This window comes from Procambarus clarkii, chromosome 39, assembly GCF_040958095.1.
Source record: "Procambarus clarkii isolate CNS0578487 chromosome 39, FALCON_Pclarkii_2.0, whole genome shotgun sequence".
NCBI lineage: Eukaryota > Metazoa > Arthropoda > Malacostraca > Decapoda > Cambaridae > Procambarus > Procambarus clarkii.
Genome location: NC_091188.1, coordinates 38,661,828 through 38,680,181, shown reverse-complemented (window position 1 = coordinate 38,680,181; position 18,354 = coordinate 38,661,828). Strand labels below are relative to the sequence as shown.

The window sequence follows — 18,354 nt, the reverse complement described above, 5'->3', positions numbered from 1 at the left end:
CAGCAACATGGCCACCACAGCAACATGGCCACCACAGCAACATGGCCACCACAGCAACATGGTCACCACAGCAACATGACCACCACAGCAACATGGCCACGACAGCAACATGGTTACCACAGCAACATGGCCACCACAGCAACATGGTCACCACAGCAACATGGCCACCACAGCAACATGGTCACCACAGCAACATGGCCACCACAGCAACATGGCCACCACAGCAACATGGCCACGACAGCAACATGGTCACCACAGCAACATGGCCACCACAGCAACATGACCACCACAGCAACATGGCCACCACAGCAACATGACCACCTCAGCAACATGACCACCACAGCAACATGACCACCACAGCAACATGGCCACCACAGCAACATGGCCACCACAGCAACATGGCCACCACAGCAACATGACCACCACAGCAACATGACCACCACAGCAACATGACCACCACAGCAACATGGCCACCCCAGCAACATGGCCACCCCAGCAACATAGCCACCACAGCAACATGGCCACCACAGCAACATAGCCACCACAGCAACATGGCCACCACAGCAACATAGCCACCACAGCAACATAGCCACCACAGCAACATAGCCACCACAGCAACATAGCCACCACAGCAACATGGCCACCCCAGCAACATAGCCACCACAGCAACATGGCCACCACAGCAACATAGCCACCACAGCAACATGGCCACCACAGCAACATAGCCACCACAGCAACATACCCACCACAGCAATGTGGCCAAAACAGCAACATAGCCACCACAGCAACATGGCCACCACAGCAACATGACCACCACAGCAACATGACCACCACAGCAACATGACCACCACAGCAACATGACCACTACAGCAACATGACCACTACAGCAACATGACCACTACAGCAACATGACCACCACAGCAACATGACCACCACAGCAACATGACCACCACAGCAACATGACCACTACAGCAACATGACCACCACAGAAACATGACCACCACAGCAACATGACCACTACAGCAACATGACCACTACAGCAACATGACCACCACAGCAACATGACCACTACAGCAACATGACCACTACAGCAACATGACCACCACAGCAACATGACCACCACAGCAACATGACCACTACAGCAACATGACCACTACAGCAACATGACCACCACAGTAACATGACCACTAAAGCAACATGACCACCACAGCAACATGACCACCACAGCAACATGGCCACCACAGAAACATGACCACCACAGCAACATAGCCACCACAGCAACATGACCACTACAGCAACATGGCCACCCCAGCAACATGGCCACCCCAGCAACATAGCCACCACAGCAACATAGCCACCCCAGCAACATAGCCACCACAGCAACATACCCACCACAGCAACATACCCACCACAGCAATATGGCCACCACAGCAACATAGCCACCACAGCAACATAGCCACCACAGCAACATACCCACCACAGCAATATGGCCACCACAGCAACATAGCCACCACAGCAACATAGTCACCACAGCAACATAGCCACCACAGCAACATAGCCATCACAGCAACATGGCCACCACAGCAACATAGCCACCACAGCAACATGACCACCACAGCAACATAGCCACCAGAGCAACATGGCCTCCACAGCAACATAGCCACCACAGCAACATGGCCACCACAGCAACATGGCCACCACAGCAACATGACCACTACAGCAACATAGCCACCACAGCAACATGGCCACCACAGCAACATAGCCACCACAGCAACATGGCCACCACAGCAACATGGCCACCACAGCAACATAGCCACCACAGCAACATGGCCACCACAGCAACATGACCACCACAGCAACATGGCCACCACAGCAACATAGCCACCACAGCAACATGACCACCACAGCAACATGGCCACGACAGCAACATGGCCACCACAGCAACATAGCCACCACAGCAACATGGCCACCACAGCAACATAGCCAAGACAGCAACATAGCCACCACAGCAACATGACCACCACAGCAACATGGCCACCACAGCAACATGGCCACCACAGCAACAAGACCACCACAGCAACATGACCACCACACCAACATGGCCACCACAGCAACATGGCCACCACAGCAACCAACATGACCACCACAGCAACATAGCCACCACAGCAACATGGCCACCACAGCAACATAGCCACCACAGCAACATGGCCACCACAGCAACATGGCCACCACAGCAACATAGCCACCACAGCAACATGGCCACCACAGCAACATGATCACCACAGCAACATGGCCACCACAGCTACATAGCCACCACAGCAACATGGCCACCACAGCAACATGGCCACCACAGCAACATGGCCACCACAGCAACATAGCCACCACAGCAACATGGCCACCACAGCAACATAGCCAAGACAGCAACATAGCCACCACAGCAACATGACCACCACAGCAACATGGCCACCACAGCAACATGGCCACCACAGCAACAAAACCACCACAGCAACATGGCCACCACAGCAACATGACCACCACAGCAACATGGCCACCACAGCAACATGACCACCACAGCAACATGACCACCACAACAACATGACCACCACAGCAACATGACCACCACAGCAACATGACCACAACAGCAACATGACCACCACAGCTACATGACCACCACAGCAACATGACCACAACAGCAACATGACCACCACAGCAACATGACCACCACAGCAACATTGCTAAGACAGCAACATAGCCACCACAGCAACATGGCCACCACAGCAACAAAACCACCACAGCAACATAGCCACCACAGCAACATGACCACCACAGCAACATAGCCAAGACAGCAACATAGCCACCACAGCAACATAGCCACCACAGCAACATGACCACCACAGCAACATAGCCAAGTCAGCAACATAGCCACCACAGCAACATGGCCACCACAGCAACATGACCACCACAGCAACATAGCCACCACAGCAATATGGCCACCACAGCAACATAGCCACCACAGCAACATGACCACCACAGCAACATAGCCAAGTCAGCAACATAGCCACCACAGCAACATGGCCACCACAGCAACATAGCCACCACAGCAACATGACCACCACAGCAACATAGCCAAGACAGCAACATAGCCTCCACAGCAACATAGCCACCACAGCAACATGACCACCACAGCAACATAGCCAAGACAGCAACATAGCCACCACAGCAACATAGCCAAGACAGCAACATAGCCACCACAGCAACATAGCCACCACAGCAACATGACCACCACAGCAACATAGCCAAGACAGCTACATAGCCACCACAGCAACACTGTGTATAGTGACACACTGTGTATAGTGACACACTGTGTATAGTGACACACTGTGTATAGTGACCCACTGTGTATAGTGACACACTGTGTATAGTGACACGCTGTGTATAGTGACACACTGTGTATAGTGACACACTGTGTATAGTGACCCACTGTGTATAGTGACACACTGTGTATAGTGACACACTGTGCATAGTGACACACTGTGTATAGTGACCCACTGTGTATAGTGACACACTGTGTATAGTGACCACAGCAACATGACCACCACAGCAACATAGCCACCACAGCAACATGACCACCACAGCAACATAGCCAAGACAGCAACATAGCCTCCACAGCAACATGGCCACCACAGCAACATGACCACCACAGCAACATAGCCACCACAGCAACATGACCACCACAGCAACATAGCCAAGACAGCAACATAGCCACCACAGCAACATAGCCACCACAGCAACATGACCACCACAGCAACAAAGCCAACACAGCAACATGACCACCACAGCAACATAGCCAAGACAGCAACATGACCACCACAGCAACATGACCACCACAGCAACATGACCACCACAACAACATAGCCACCACAACAACATATCTCTGGAGTGCCCACAAGGTTCTGGTACAAGTTTAACGATGTCGTTAAACAGACGAAAATAAAGATGTTATTCCTAGACTTTGGGCGTAAAGGTTGCCATGGCAGGTGGATGGCAGGTGGATGTTGCAGGTGGATGTTGCAGGTGGATGGTAGGTGGATGGTAGGTGGATGTTGCAGGTGGACGAGTAGGTGGATGGTAGGTGGATGGCAGGTGGATGGCAGGTGGATGGCAGGTGGATGGCAGGTGGATGTTGCAGGTGGATGTTGCAGGTGGATATTGCAGGTGGATGTTGCAGGTGAATGGCAGGTGGATGTTGCAGGTGGATGGTAGGTGGATGGTAGGTGGATGTTGCAGGTGGATGTAGCAGGTGGATGGTAGGTGGATGGCAGGTGGATGGCAGGTGGATGGCAGGTGGATGTTGCAAGTGGATGGCAGGTGGATGTTGCAAGTGGATGGCAGGTGGATGTTGCAAGTGGATGGCAGGTGGATGTTGCAGGTAGATAGCAGGTACATGTTGCAAGTGGATGGCAGGTGGATGTTGCAAGTGGATGTTGCAAGTGGATGACAGGTGGATGTTGCAGGTGGATGTTGCAGGTGGATGGCAGGTGGATGGGTGGTGTATGGTGCAGGTGGATGTTGCAGGTGGATGTTGCAGGTGGATGGCAGGTGGATGTTGCAGGTGGATGGCAGGTGGATGGCAGGTGGATGTTGCAGGTGGATGGCAGGTGGATGTTGCAGGTGGATGTTGCAGGAAAATGGCAGGTGGATGGCAGGTGGATGTTGCAGGTGGATGTTGCAGGTGGATGGCAGGTGGATGGCAGGTGGATGTTGCAGGTGGATGTTGCAGGTAAATGGCAGGTGGATGGCAGGTGGATGTTGCAGGTGGATGTTGCAGGTGGATGGCAGGTGGATGGGTGGTGGATGTTGCAGGTGGATGGCAGGTGGATGGGTGGTGGATGTTGCAGGTGGATGGCATGTGGATGGGTGGTGGATGTTGCAGGTGGATGGCAGGTGGATGGGTGGTGGATGTTGCAGGTGGATGGCAGGTGGATGGGTGGTGGATGTTGCAGGTGGATGGCAGGTGGATGGGTGGTGGATGTTGCAGGTGGATGGCAGGTGGATGTATTCGTTTGCCTTGTTCGGGTTGAATGTAGACACAGTAGTCGCTTCTGTATATATTTATTGAGTGAGGCAAACAGGTGTATAACTGGCCAGCCGAGGTCCACCTACTCTGGGTCTGTGAGGATAACTGAGGCTGCTGGGAGCATGCCTGATGCTCCTCTGTCTGGCATGACGTCAGAGGCCTACTTGCCTGTGATTGGTTACATTTCAACTGACAGAATTTGAGTATAACACCGCTCGGACACGCTACCAAGTCGACGTCCCTTGTCGACAAGCTCTGGCTAGCTATATAGTTACAATGATACTGAAAGGACCTCGGTGGCATACAATAATGGCTTACATGTGAAATTTGCATAATAAAACATTGAAAGAAGATCAGGTGTGCGTAATACAAACAACTCGGCATATATGCACCAAAAAAAAAATTCATCATAATAGGTGAAAATCATGGTAACAATGCTTTGATTAAATCAGAGTATTAAGAACATGTGTATGTCTACTGATCAGATATGAACAATACAACTCAAGGTATTGCCTAAAAAAAATTATTAACATGTGTCAATGGCATGTGCTTGAAAACCATACAAAATTAAACAATTATTACATTAATGGAACAAAGTTCTGACCTAACAACCACAATTGAATTTCAAGATAGATCATTTTTTTTTTTCTCTTTTTTTTTTTTTTTTCGAAATATACAATATATTTACAAGACCAATGTACAATATATATAATGTGCAATATATTTACAAGCATATACAAGACCTGGATCAAGAAGACTAACATCTGCGTGATAGCAGTCAGGATTCACTGGCCACAATGTGGTTGCTAGAACAATAATAACTCTTATGACAAGCACTGTAAAAATACAAATGGTAGTAGACTTAACAATGGCATCTACTTTATAACAAAATAAATTTGAGAAAAACTATACATTATATATAATGGTAATAATAAGACACATGTGGTAGAAATACTGCAAATGATTTTTTTTTTCAAAACAAACAGAATAACTGCAGAGTGCAATCAATTATAAATTCTGCGGATATCTACACCTAGCTCATCCAGAGCACTATACAACTCTGGCTCTGACTGAAGGTCCGGAACAGATGAAACTTCATGCGACAAACTATCATCTTGAGAGATATCCTCGTTAACATCTAGCCAATGGACATGTGGTGAGTGCACGGTTGAAACGAGAGGTCTAGATCTAAGATTATAATTGCTAGTATGGGGTTGCTGAACATCCAGTGGTCTGTCAACCACAGGAGGTGGTGTCCGAGTAGGAGTATCTGTCTGGGTAAGTTCATTGTCATCTTCCTCATCAGTCTCGTCAACAGTCATTTTAGCTAACTTCATGTGGTCTAAATGTTCATTTATATACTCTCCTGTTAACAAGTTCTTAAGTCTGTATTTGTTACCTTTAATAAGCTCGATTACCTTATATGGACCCAAAAATTTCTTAGTTAACTTGTACATAGGACCAGACCTGTGTTGGTTAAGTATCATTACTACAGATCCAATAGTTATTTTATTGGGTTTAGCTCGTGCATTCCTTGCTAGAGTGAACTCGGCTGTTGCTTTGGACAGTTGTTCTCGTATTTTCTTGAATACTAATTGCATTTGTCTACGCTTCACTTGAACAAAATCATCTACGTTATATAAGGGAGTAGGAGGTACGTTAATCAATTCATTAGGGAGGATCTTATCTGTACCATAAAGAATAGCGTGAGGTGTGTCACCAGTAGAAACATTAATTGAAGAATTTATAGCACACTGAATTAAGGGTATAAAATCATCCCAATTGTTGTTATCAAAATTCAACGTGACTCTCAAGGCATCTAACACTTTCCTGTTAGTACGTTCAGCTAGTCCATTACTTGCCGGATGATAAGGCATAATGCTACATTTTTTGATGTTATATAAATCACACAAGCTAGTTAGAATACTATTACTGAATTCTGGACCATTATCTGAAAGGATTACTTTAGGCATACTATATCTACAAATTATTTGGTCATGGAATGCGCTGGCTATGGTTTCTGCTGTTTTGTTCGGGATAGGAACTAGTTCGCAAAACCGTGAAAAATTATCGACCATTACAAGCAAATGTTTGTTCCCTTTCTCTGTTTCCGCAAAATTTGTCAATAAATCCATCGATATTCGTTCCCAAGGAGCTTTAGTTGCTGGGTACACCTGAATTGGATTAGGTCCTGAAACATGTCCCTTGTGCTGTAAACAAGTTAAACATCTGTCAACATAATGAGCAATCTCCTTAGCCATTTTTGGCCAAAAATATTTCAATCGACCTTGTTGGAGTGTACGATCCTTTCCTGGATGTGCACTTGCAGGAGCATCATGGATAATTTTTAACACAGTTGGTACCAAGACAGCTGGAACAACTAACTGACAACATTTCCTCGGGGCTGTCCCTAGCTTTACTACTCTACACAGTAAATTGTCCAACATAACTAGTTCTTTCAATGGTACTGGCGGTTTATGAATCGGGCGAGTGTCTTGCTTAGTCAAAAATTTAATGACGGGTGCCCATATGGGGTCTTGTCTTTGTTCCGTTTCTACTACTGTAGCATCTAATGCTGGGTAATTTAACTGAATCGCAGCTACGTGTCGAGAAAACGCATCGGCTACAACATTTTGCTTTCCTGGAATATATCCAAATGTGGGATTGAATTCTTGAATTGTGAGCAAATATCTAGCAAACTTTCCAACTGGATTCTTATTTTTGAACAAGGGAATTAATGGTTGGTGATCTGTAAGAACATGAACTGGGTAATTATAAATTGTATCCTTGAAATGTTTAAGTGCCCAAACAACTGCCAAGGCTTCTCGTTCTGTTGCACTATAATTTTTCTCTTCTTTGGATAATGTGCGGCTAGCATAAGCTATTGCGTGATCTCTGTGACCTTCTGTTTGAAGTAATGCAGCACCTAGACCTATGTCACTAGCATCTGTAACCAACGTAAAAGGTTTAGAAAAATCTGGATACCTAAGGACAGGTGACGAAATCAAGGCTGCTTTGAGTTTTTTGAATGACTGATCCTGGGCCTCTCCCCAAACAAAGGGTTCATCTTTTCTTTGCAACTTGTAAAGCGGAGCGGCTATAATAGAGAATCCAGCAATAAATGAACGATAAAATCCTACAAGACCTGTGAACTGTCTTACGGCTTCTGCGGTACGAGGTGTTGGAAAATCACGGGCAGCAATAATTTTTGATTCATTCAATGTAATACCTGAAGGTGTAACTGTATGACCTAGGAAATTAATCTTTTGCTTTAAAAATGAACATTTTGCAAGCTTTATTTTTAAATTAGCTTCAGCGAGCTTTGCAAGTACTTTTTCAAGGTTCTGGAAATGAGTCTGAACATCTTGCGACATGATTATGAGATCATCAAGGTAAACTAGAAGCGTACTTCCTATCAATCTACGAAATAGATTTGTCATGAGCCGTGAAAAGGTTATTGGACTACTACGCAAACCAAACGGCATTCTTTTGAAATGAAAATGACCATTGGGAGTACTAAAGGCTGTCAATTGTTTACTTTCCTCATCAAGGGGGATTTGCCAGAATCCCTGCAACAAATCTAACGTTGAGAATACTTTGTTTCGACCAATACTTTGCAACAAATCATTTAGAACTGGAAGTGGGAAACGATCAGGTATTGTTACTCTGTTAAGCTTGCGATAATCGATTACAGGTCTCCAAGTCCCATCTCGTTTTGGTACAAGAATCAATGGAGCGTTCCATGGCGAATTACTCGATTCAATTACATCACTCTGTAACATTTCTTCTACAAGTCTATCTGCTTCTGCTCTCTGAGAATGGGGAAGTCGGTAAGCTGGTACATAAATAGGCGTAGTTCCTTGTTCAAGGGGAATTTTATGTGTAATGAGAGGAGTGAGACCTAATTTTTCTCCTGGTAGAGCAACAACAGCTCTATTCCTGTTCAAAATTTCCAAAAGCTGAGCCACAGAGTCAGGAAAATCAGTAGGACTGAGGTGTTGCGCTTGCACCTCTGGCTGAGATCCCTGTTCTCCTGGTGTGAGTGTACAAACAGTATGATCCATGGAGACATCATCCACAACTCGCACCGGTAACGAGTAATGGGCAAAATCTACAACATGGGTACCAGACTGGAGATGGATATCGGCATTACTTGTGTTCGCGATAAAAAGTGAGACAGTACCATCCTGCACTGTGTGCCAGGAGGGTTCAACAAATGTACCATTCACTTTACATGTTTCACTTTCCGCAATCACATCCGACAACTCAGGCACTCCCTGAACCTTAACTCTTATTCTGGTGAGAGAATGAGGGTGTAGCACAGTGTCAGTAGCCATGGAACCACTGACTTCAGAGATGGAAGCTGCCAGGCGAGCGAGACAACGAGAATCCGTTAGGGCGTCCCCTTCCAGAAAGTCCCGATACTCATTCTCCTTAACAACTGTACAACTACTATGCTTCAATCGAGTGCCTGTTTTCTCGGGTATGCTACCACGACAATGATCTGACAAACCTACGCTAGCAAGGCGGGTGTCAACAAAATTAACATAATCTGATTGAAGGTTGAACTCGTGGCCCTGTCGATACATGCTACACAAGGGTATGACATGGTCTTTGATACTTATGTTCCAACGATGGGGAAACAATGCAATATTTTCATCAATCATGGTGTACAGACCTAAGAGAATGTCTCCAGGAAAATGAATAATGTCAACAACTAAACATGTTATAGACAATGTGACATCATTGAACTTGAGTGGGAGGTCAATTTCACCCTGAACTTTTACTTTATTTCCTGAAATACCACTTAGAAAAGGTATGTGTGACTGTTTTAAAATAGTAGGGTGCTTACTTTCAATGTCTCTAAGAGCTGAGGGCTTGACAATATTAATTTTTGCACCCGAGTCAAGAAAAACTTTTAAAACTCTACCATGTACAATGGCTGATACAAGGGGGCCATCACTTGAGACTGGACAAGTTACTATTTTTGACTTATGTTGTCTGGGATATCTGCGTCTTGTTTGTGTCAAATTTACTGTGGATCCGTCAACATCTACAACTGGTCTAGAGTCAGTGTCCTCCTCTGTCAAGTGTCCAAATCTATTTTGGGTAGCTACTGAATACACAGGGAGGGCACTAGGATTGGCTAGCTTGAATTGGTTAGCGGATGGCCTTGGGGGTTTCCCGACGACATGGAGTGAACATTCTGAGCTCCAGCATTCTGTGACTGAGCATTATAATTTGAAATTGCATTATAGCTGGGCTGGGAGTTGTAATTACGAGAGTTCTGATAATGTCTTGGACGCTGTGAGCCTCGCCAAGACTGACCATGGGAGTTACGAGGTGGAGATGTCCTTTGCCTAGCTCTACAATCCGCAGTGTGGTGACCAACTTGTTTATGGTACGTGCAATATGGAAGCCTAGAATGATTAGATTGATGAGGGGGCCGAGAGAATTGTCTAGGAGGTGATGATCTAGGGGCGGACCAACAGTCCCTTGCAAGGTGGTTACTCTTACCACAATGCCAACATGAGGGAGTGGATGGTTGTGGACTATGGCGTTTCGGCATTTTATGAGGCGGCGAATTTGACTGGGGGCTACGAGCATGGGTACGCTTCTGCGACCAAGAGTTTTGAGAATTTGTGGGAGGATGCTGAGAGCTTGTGACTACATTTACAGCATCAGAGGGTGGCAACAGTTGAGCACTTCGGGGAGCTAGTTTATCGGCGGCATTGTTAATAGCCTCAAACACTTCACCAATTTCATGTTTAACACCAAAATTTTGTTGCTCAACGATTGGTTTTGTATGCTCGGGGGCAAAATGCATTAAAGTACCAAATGCTATCATTTTGGCCATAGCCTCAGGGGACAGATTATTGTCTTTATCTAACCAAGTCGAATTATTCATAGCAGAAACTAAGGCATACAGATACTGATCGAGACGGCTAGTAAACGCATTAAACGATTCACCAGGCTGCATGGTGGCATTGGCAATTTTCTTGACTAACCTATATGGGTCAAGGTCTCCTTTATTAACAAAGCGACGGCGAAAGAAATCCTTAAATTCAGGCCAAGACTGGAGGCTAACAATGGCTTTCTCATCAACAACAAAACGTGCATCACCTTTGGTTGTGTCCACGGCTGACCGTGCAATTGCTAAGTATTCGGCATCAGTAGGCTTAGAAAAACGTGCAACTGTTTTCGCTTCAACCTTACTAAACCATGATTCTAATAAACGCGATTCCCCAGCAAAAAGAGGAATAGCCATTTCCTGAGCTGATCTCTGGCCATTGGGACGAGCAACTGTTCCCATTGATTCTGAAGGGGTTTTAACAGTGGTAGGCATTGTCACAGCCGTGGAAGTAATATTTGAACGCAGATTATAATTAAGTGCACCTGGCATCAGAAATAGTATACACAAAAATAAACACAAAAAAATATCAACTTGGCTAAAGTAAAAATGGCAGAAATAAAATTATTAAATTGGGCTAGGCAAGAAAATAATTAAGAACAAGCAATTGTAAACTAAATTTAGCAATCTTTCATTAAAAAATGACTGGAATTAGATGTATGTAAATTAATTAAACCAGACTAAGCACAGCAATTTAGAATAAAAACTGGGAAATGCAATTGCAAAATTTCATTAAAAAGATTCAACACAACAAGTGGCAATGCAAGAAATATGGATGTAGCACATAAACTGGACACAGGAATGTATATATAACTCCTATGGTAAAAGTTTAAATTAAAATGCTTAAAGGATAAATTTCAAGTTAGGTCTGGAGAAATATAAAAAAAATTTCTATGTTCTATTGTCTATGGAAATCTCAAAAACAAATTTCTTTTATGCAAAATAAACTGCTAGAACAATTATTTCTTACTTCTCTCACCTTTGAATTCAGTAATGACACTAGTAACAATTAATGAATAATGGAATCATATGCAGGGAATATTGAAATGTCTCAGAGAAACTGTGGGCCTCTGGAGTACTAAACCGGCTCCAATATTTAACAAGTCACTGAATGGTTAACTCACAGGATATTATGGGAATTATTACATAAGTCACTTTTTAACACTTGGCACGTTGTTCTCAACTAGCAATTACTTATCTCAGGGTTGTAATTTACGAGGATCACCAGTAGCCAAAGTAGGAGAAACGTCGTGAAGATCGGAAGAGGCCCATGTGAGGCGTGTTTACAAACTGGATGCGACGGCAGCGCTCCTGGCGGCGGTGGCGCGAGACTCAGGGACCCCACACTGTTCAGGCTAGAGGCACGAAGATAAATTCTGACAACGACAATATTGCGACGATGGAATAACCAGTTGATACTTGCGACGATGGCTGACGACGATTGCAGTAGCTTGCACCCTCACGAAGCTTGATACTGTCAGCTTGGGTGGCGGTGGTGGTGGTGGTGGGTGTAATAGGTGGTTCCCACGTGGTGGCGCGAGGTTCAAAAATGGCTGGCGCGGGAAGCTTCCTTCCTCCTCACTGATGAGTGAGCGTTCTCACAGGAAAAATATTGACCCTTACTTCTAAAACGTTAGCCTGGAGTAGTGGTTGATGGCAGGACCCCGGTCTGGCACAATATTTGATGCGTGGGTGGCAGGATGGCGGCTTATGGCGGTGGCGGTGGCGGCGGTTTTGGCTGGAACACGAGGCGATGCTGGGTACTGGAACTTTTGCTTCCAGAAAAAAATTTCTGGATCCCACTGCTGCTACCAGTATTCGTTTGCCTTGTTCGGGTTGAATGTAGACACAGTAGTCGCTTCTGTATATATTTATTGAGTGAGGCAAACAGGTGTATAACTGGCCAGCCGAGGTCCACCTACTCTGGGTCTGTGAGGATAACTGAGGCTGCTGGGAGCATGCCTGATGCTCCTCTGTCTGGCATGACGTCAGAGGCCTACTTGCCTGTGATTGGTTACATTTCAACTGACAGAATTTGAGTATAACAGATGGGTGGTGGATGCTGCAGGTGGATGGCAGGTGGATGGGTGGTGTATGTTGCAGGTGGATGGCAGGTGGATGGGTGGTGGATGTTGCAGGTGGATGGCAGGTGGATGGGTGGTGGATGTTGCAGGTGGATGGCAGGTGGATGGGTGGTGGATGTTGCAGGTGGATGGCAGGTGGATGGGTGGTGGATGTTGCAGGTGGATGGCAGGTGGATGGGTGGTGGATGTTGCAGGTGGATGGCAGGTGGATGGGTGGTGGATGTTGCAGGTGGATGGCAGGTGGATGGGTGGTGGATGTTGCAGGTGGATGGCAGGTGGATGGGTGGTGGATGTTGCAGGTGGATGGCAGGTGGATGGGTGGTGGATGTTGCAGGTGGATGGCAAGTGGATGGGTGGTGGATGTTGCAGGTGGATGGCAGGTGGATGGGTGGTGGATGTTGCAGGTGGATGGCAGGTGGATGGGTGGTGGATGTTGCAGGTGGATGGCAGGTGGATGGGTGGTGGATGTTGCAGGTGGATGGCAGGTGGATGGGTGGTGGATGTTGCAGGTGGATGGCAGGTGGATGGGTGGTGGATGTTGCAGGTGGATGGCAGGTGGATGGGTGGTGGAGGTTGCAGGTGGATGGCAGGTGGATGGGTGGTGGATGTTGCAGGAGGATTGGAGGTTTGGACAAAGGTCACCATTAACTCCTCCAGGGCGTCGCGACCCACTGTGTATAGTGACACACTGTGTATAGTGACACACTGTGTATAGTGACACACTGTGTATAGTGACACTGTGTATAGTGACACACTGTGTATAGTGACACACTGTGTATAGTGACACACTGTGTATAGTGACACACTGTGTATAGTGACACTGTGTATAGTGACACACTGTGTATAGTGACACACTGTGTATAGTGACACACTGTGTATAGTGACACTGTGTATAGTGACACACTGTGTATAGTGACACTGTGTATAGTGACCCACTGTGTATAGTGACACACCGTGTATAGTGACCCACCGTGTATAGCGACACACTGTGTATAGTGACACACCGTGTATATTGACACGCTGTGTATAGTGACACACTGTGTATTGTGACACACCGTGTATAGTGACACGCTGTGTATAGTGACACACTGTGTATAGTGACACACCGTGTATAGTGACACGCTGTGTATAGTGACACACCGTGTATAGTGACACACCGTGTATAGTGACACACCGTATATAGTGATAGGCTGTGTATAGTGACAGGCTGTGTATAGTGACACACTGTGCATAGTGACACACTGTGTATAGTGACACACTGTGTATAGCGACCCACTGTGTATAGTGACACACTGTGTATAGTGACACACTGTGTATAGTGACACGCTGTGAATAGTGACACGCTGTGTATAGTGACACACCGTGTATAGTGACACACCGTGTATAGTGACACACCGTGTATAGTGACACACCGTGTATAGTGACACACCGTGTATAGTGACACACTGTGTATAGTGACACACCGTGTATAGTGACACACCGTGTATAGTGACACACCGTGTATAGTGACACGCCGTGTATAGTGACACACTGTGTATAGTGACACGCCGTGTATAGTGACACACCGTGTATAGTGACACACCGTGTATAGTGACACGCCGTGTATAGTGACACACTGTGTATAGTGACACGCCGTGTATAGTGACACGCTGTGTATAGTGACACACTGTGTATAGTGACACGCCGTGTATAGTGACACACCGTGTATAGTGACACACTGTGTACAGTGACACGCCGTGTATAGTGACACACCGTGTATAGTGACACACCGTGTATAGTGACACACCGTGTATAGTGACACACCGTGTATAGTGACCCACTGTGTATAGTGACACGCTGTGTATAGTGACACACTGTGTATAGTGACACACCGTGTATAGTGACACGCTGTGTATAGTGACACACTGTGTATAGTGACACACCGTGTATAGTGACCCACCGTGTATAGTGACACGCTGTGTATAGTGACACACTGTGTATAGTGACACACCGTGTATAGTGACACGCTGTGTATAGTGACACACCGTGTATAGTGACCCTCTGTGTATAGTGACCCATTGTGTATAGTGACCCACTGTGTATAGTGACCCACTGTGTATAGTGACCCACTGTGTATAGTGACCCACTGTGTATAGTGACACACTGTGTATAGTGACACACTGTGTATAGTGACACAGTGTATAGTGACACACTGTGTATAGTGACCCACTGTGTATAGTGACACACTGTGTATAGTGACACACTGTGTATAGTGACACTGTGTATAGTGACACACTGTGTATAGTGACACACTGTGTGTAGTGACACACTGTGTATAGTGACCCACTGTGTATAGTGACACACTGTGTATAGTGACACGCTGTGTATAGTGACACACTGTGTATAGTGACACACTGTGTATAGTGACACGCTGTGTATAGTGACACACTGTGTATAGTGACACACTGTGCATAGTGACACACTGTGTATAGTGACCCACTGTGTATAGTGACACACTGTGTATAGTGACCCACTGTGTATAGTGACCCACTGTGTATAGTGACACGCTGTGTATAGTGACACACTGTGTATAGTGACACACTGTGTATAGTGACACACTGTGTATAGTGACACACTGTGTATAGTGACCCACTGTGTATAGTGACACTGTGTATAGTGACACACTGTGTATAGTGACACACCGTGTATAGTGACCCACTGTGTATAGTGACACACTGTGTATAGTGACCCACTGTGTATAGTGACACTGTGTATAGTGACCCACTGTGTATAGTGACACACTGTGTATAGTGACACACTGTGTATAGTGACACACTGTGTATAGTGACCACTGTGTATAGTGACCCACTGTGTATAGTGACCACTGTGTATAGTGACACACTGTGTATAGTGACACACTGTGTATAGTGACCACTGTGTATAGTGACCCACTGTGTATAGTGACACACTGTGTATAGTGACACACTGTGTATAGTGACACACTGTGTATAGTGACCACTGTGTATAGTGACACACTGTGTATAGTGACACACTGTGTATAGTGACCCACTGTGTATAGTGACCCACTGTGTATAGTGACACACTGTGTATAGTGACACACTGTGTATAGTGACACACTGTGTATAGTGACCCACTGTGTATAGTGACACACTGTGTATAGTGACCCACTGTGTATAGTGACACACTGTGTATAGTGACCCACTGTGTATAGTGACACTGTGTATAGTGACCCACTGTGTATAGTGACCCACTGTGTATAGTGACACACTGTGTATAGTGACCCACTGTGTATAGTGACCCACTGTGTATAGTGACCCACTGTGTATAGTGACACACTGTGTATAGTGACCCACTGTGTATAGTGACCCACTGTGTATAGTGACACACTGTGTATAGTGACCCACTGTGTATAGTGACCCACTGTGTATAGTGACACACTGTGTATAGTGACCCACTGTGTATAGTGACACACTGTGTATAGTGACCCACTGTGTATAGTGACCCACTGTGTATAGTGACCCACTGTGTATAGTGACCACTGTGTATAGTGACCCACTGTGTATAGTGACCCACTGTGTATAGTGACACACTGTGTATTGTGACCCACTGTGTATAGTGACCCACTGTGTATAGTGACCCACTGTGTATAGTGACACACTGTGTATAGTGACACACTGTGTATAGTGACCCACTGTGTATAGTGACCACACTGTGTATAGTGACACACTGTGTATAGTGAACCACTGTGTATAGTGACCCACTGTGTATAGTGACACACTGTGTATTGTGACCCACTGTGTATAGTGACCCACTGTGTATAGTGACCCACTGTGTATAGTGACCCACTGTGTATAGTGACCCACTGTGTATAGTGACCCACTGTGTATAGTGACACACTGTGTATAGTGACCCACTGTGTATAGTGACCCACTGTGTATAGTGACCCACTGTGTATAGTGACACGCTGTGTATAGTGACACTGTGTATAGTGACCCACTGTGTATAGTGAGCCACCGTGTACAGTGACACACTGTGTATAGTGACACACTGTGTATAGTGACACACCGTATATAGTGACCCACTGTGTATAGTGACACACCGTGTATAGTGACACACTGTGTATAGTGACACACTGTGTATAGTGACCCACCGTGTATAGTGACCCACTGTGTATAGTGACACACTGTGTATAGTGACACACTGTGTATAGTGACACACCGTATATGGTGACCCACTGTGTATAGTGACACACCGTGTATAGTGACACACTGTGTATAGTGACACACTGTGTATAGTGACCCACCGTGTATAGTGACCCACTGTGTATAGTGACACACTGTGTATAGTGACCCACTGTGTATAGTGATCCACTGTGTATAGTGACCCACTGTGTATAGTGAACCACTGTGTATAGTGACCCACTGTGTATAGTGACCCACTGTGTATAGTGACCCACTGTGTATAGTGACACTGTGTATAGTGACCCACTGTGTATAGTGACACACTGTGTATAGTGACACACTGTGTATAGTGACCCACTGTGTATAGTGACCCACTGTGTATAGTGACCCACTGTGTATAGTGACACACCGTGTATAGTGACACACTGTGTATAGTGACCCACTGTGTATAGTGACCCACTGTGTATAGTGACACACTGTGTATTGTGACCCACTGTGTATAGTGACACACTGTGTATAGTGACACTGTGTATAGTGACACACTGTGTATAGTGACACACTGTGTATAGTGACCCACTGTGTATAGTGACACACTGTGTATAGTGACACACTGTATAGTGACCCACTGTGTATAGTGACACACTGTGTATAGTGACCCACTGTGTATAGTGACACACTGTGTATAGTGACCCACTGTGTATAGTGACCCACTGTGTATAATGACACACTGTGTATTGTGACCCTCTGTGTATAGTGACACACTGTGTATAGTGACACACTGTGTATAGTGACCCACTGTGTATAGTGACACACTGTGTATAGTGACACACTGTATAGTGACCCACTGTGTATAGTGACACACTGTGTATAGTGACCCACTGTGTATAGTGACACACTGTTTATAGTGACCCACTGTGTATAGTGACACACTGTGTATAGTGACCCACTGTGTATAGTGACACACTGTGTATAGTGACACACTGTGTATAGTGACATACTGTGTATAGTGACCCACTGTGTATAGTGACACTGTGTATAGTGACCCACTGTGTATAGTGACACACTGTGTATAGTGACCCACAGTGTATAGTGACCCCTGTG

General features: G+C 45.9%; 2 protein-coding genes across 3 annotated transcripts in view; both read right to left on the bottom strand.

The window, feature by feature from the left end:
- LOC123760270 (uncharacterized) overlaps positions 1-18,354 on the bottom strand; it is a 743,064-nt gene that overhangs the window by 477,438 nt on the left and 247,272 nt on the right. The gene's annotated exons all lie outside the window — the stretch shown is intronic.
- LOC138372691 (uncharacterized) lies at positions 4,006-4,446 on the bottom strand. Its single transcript, XM_069338198.1, has one exon. The coding sequence runs from the start codon at positions 4,444-4,446 to the stop codon at positions 4,006-4,008; it is 441 nt and encodes a 146-aa protein (XP_069194299.1).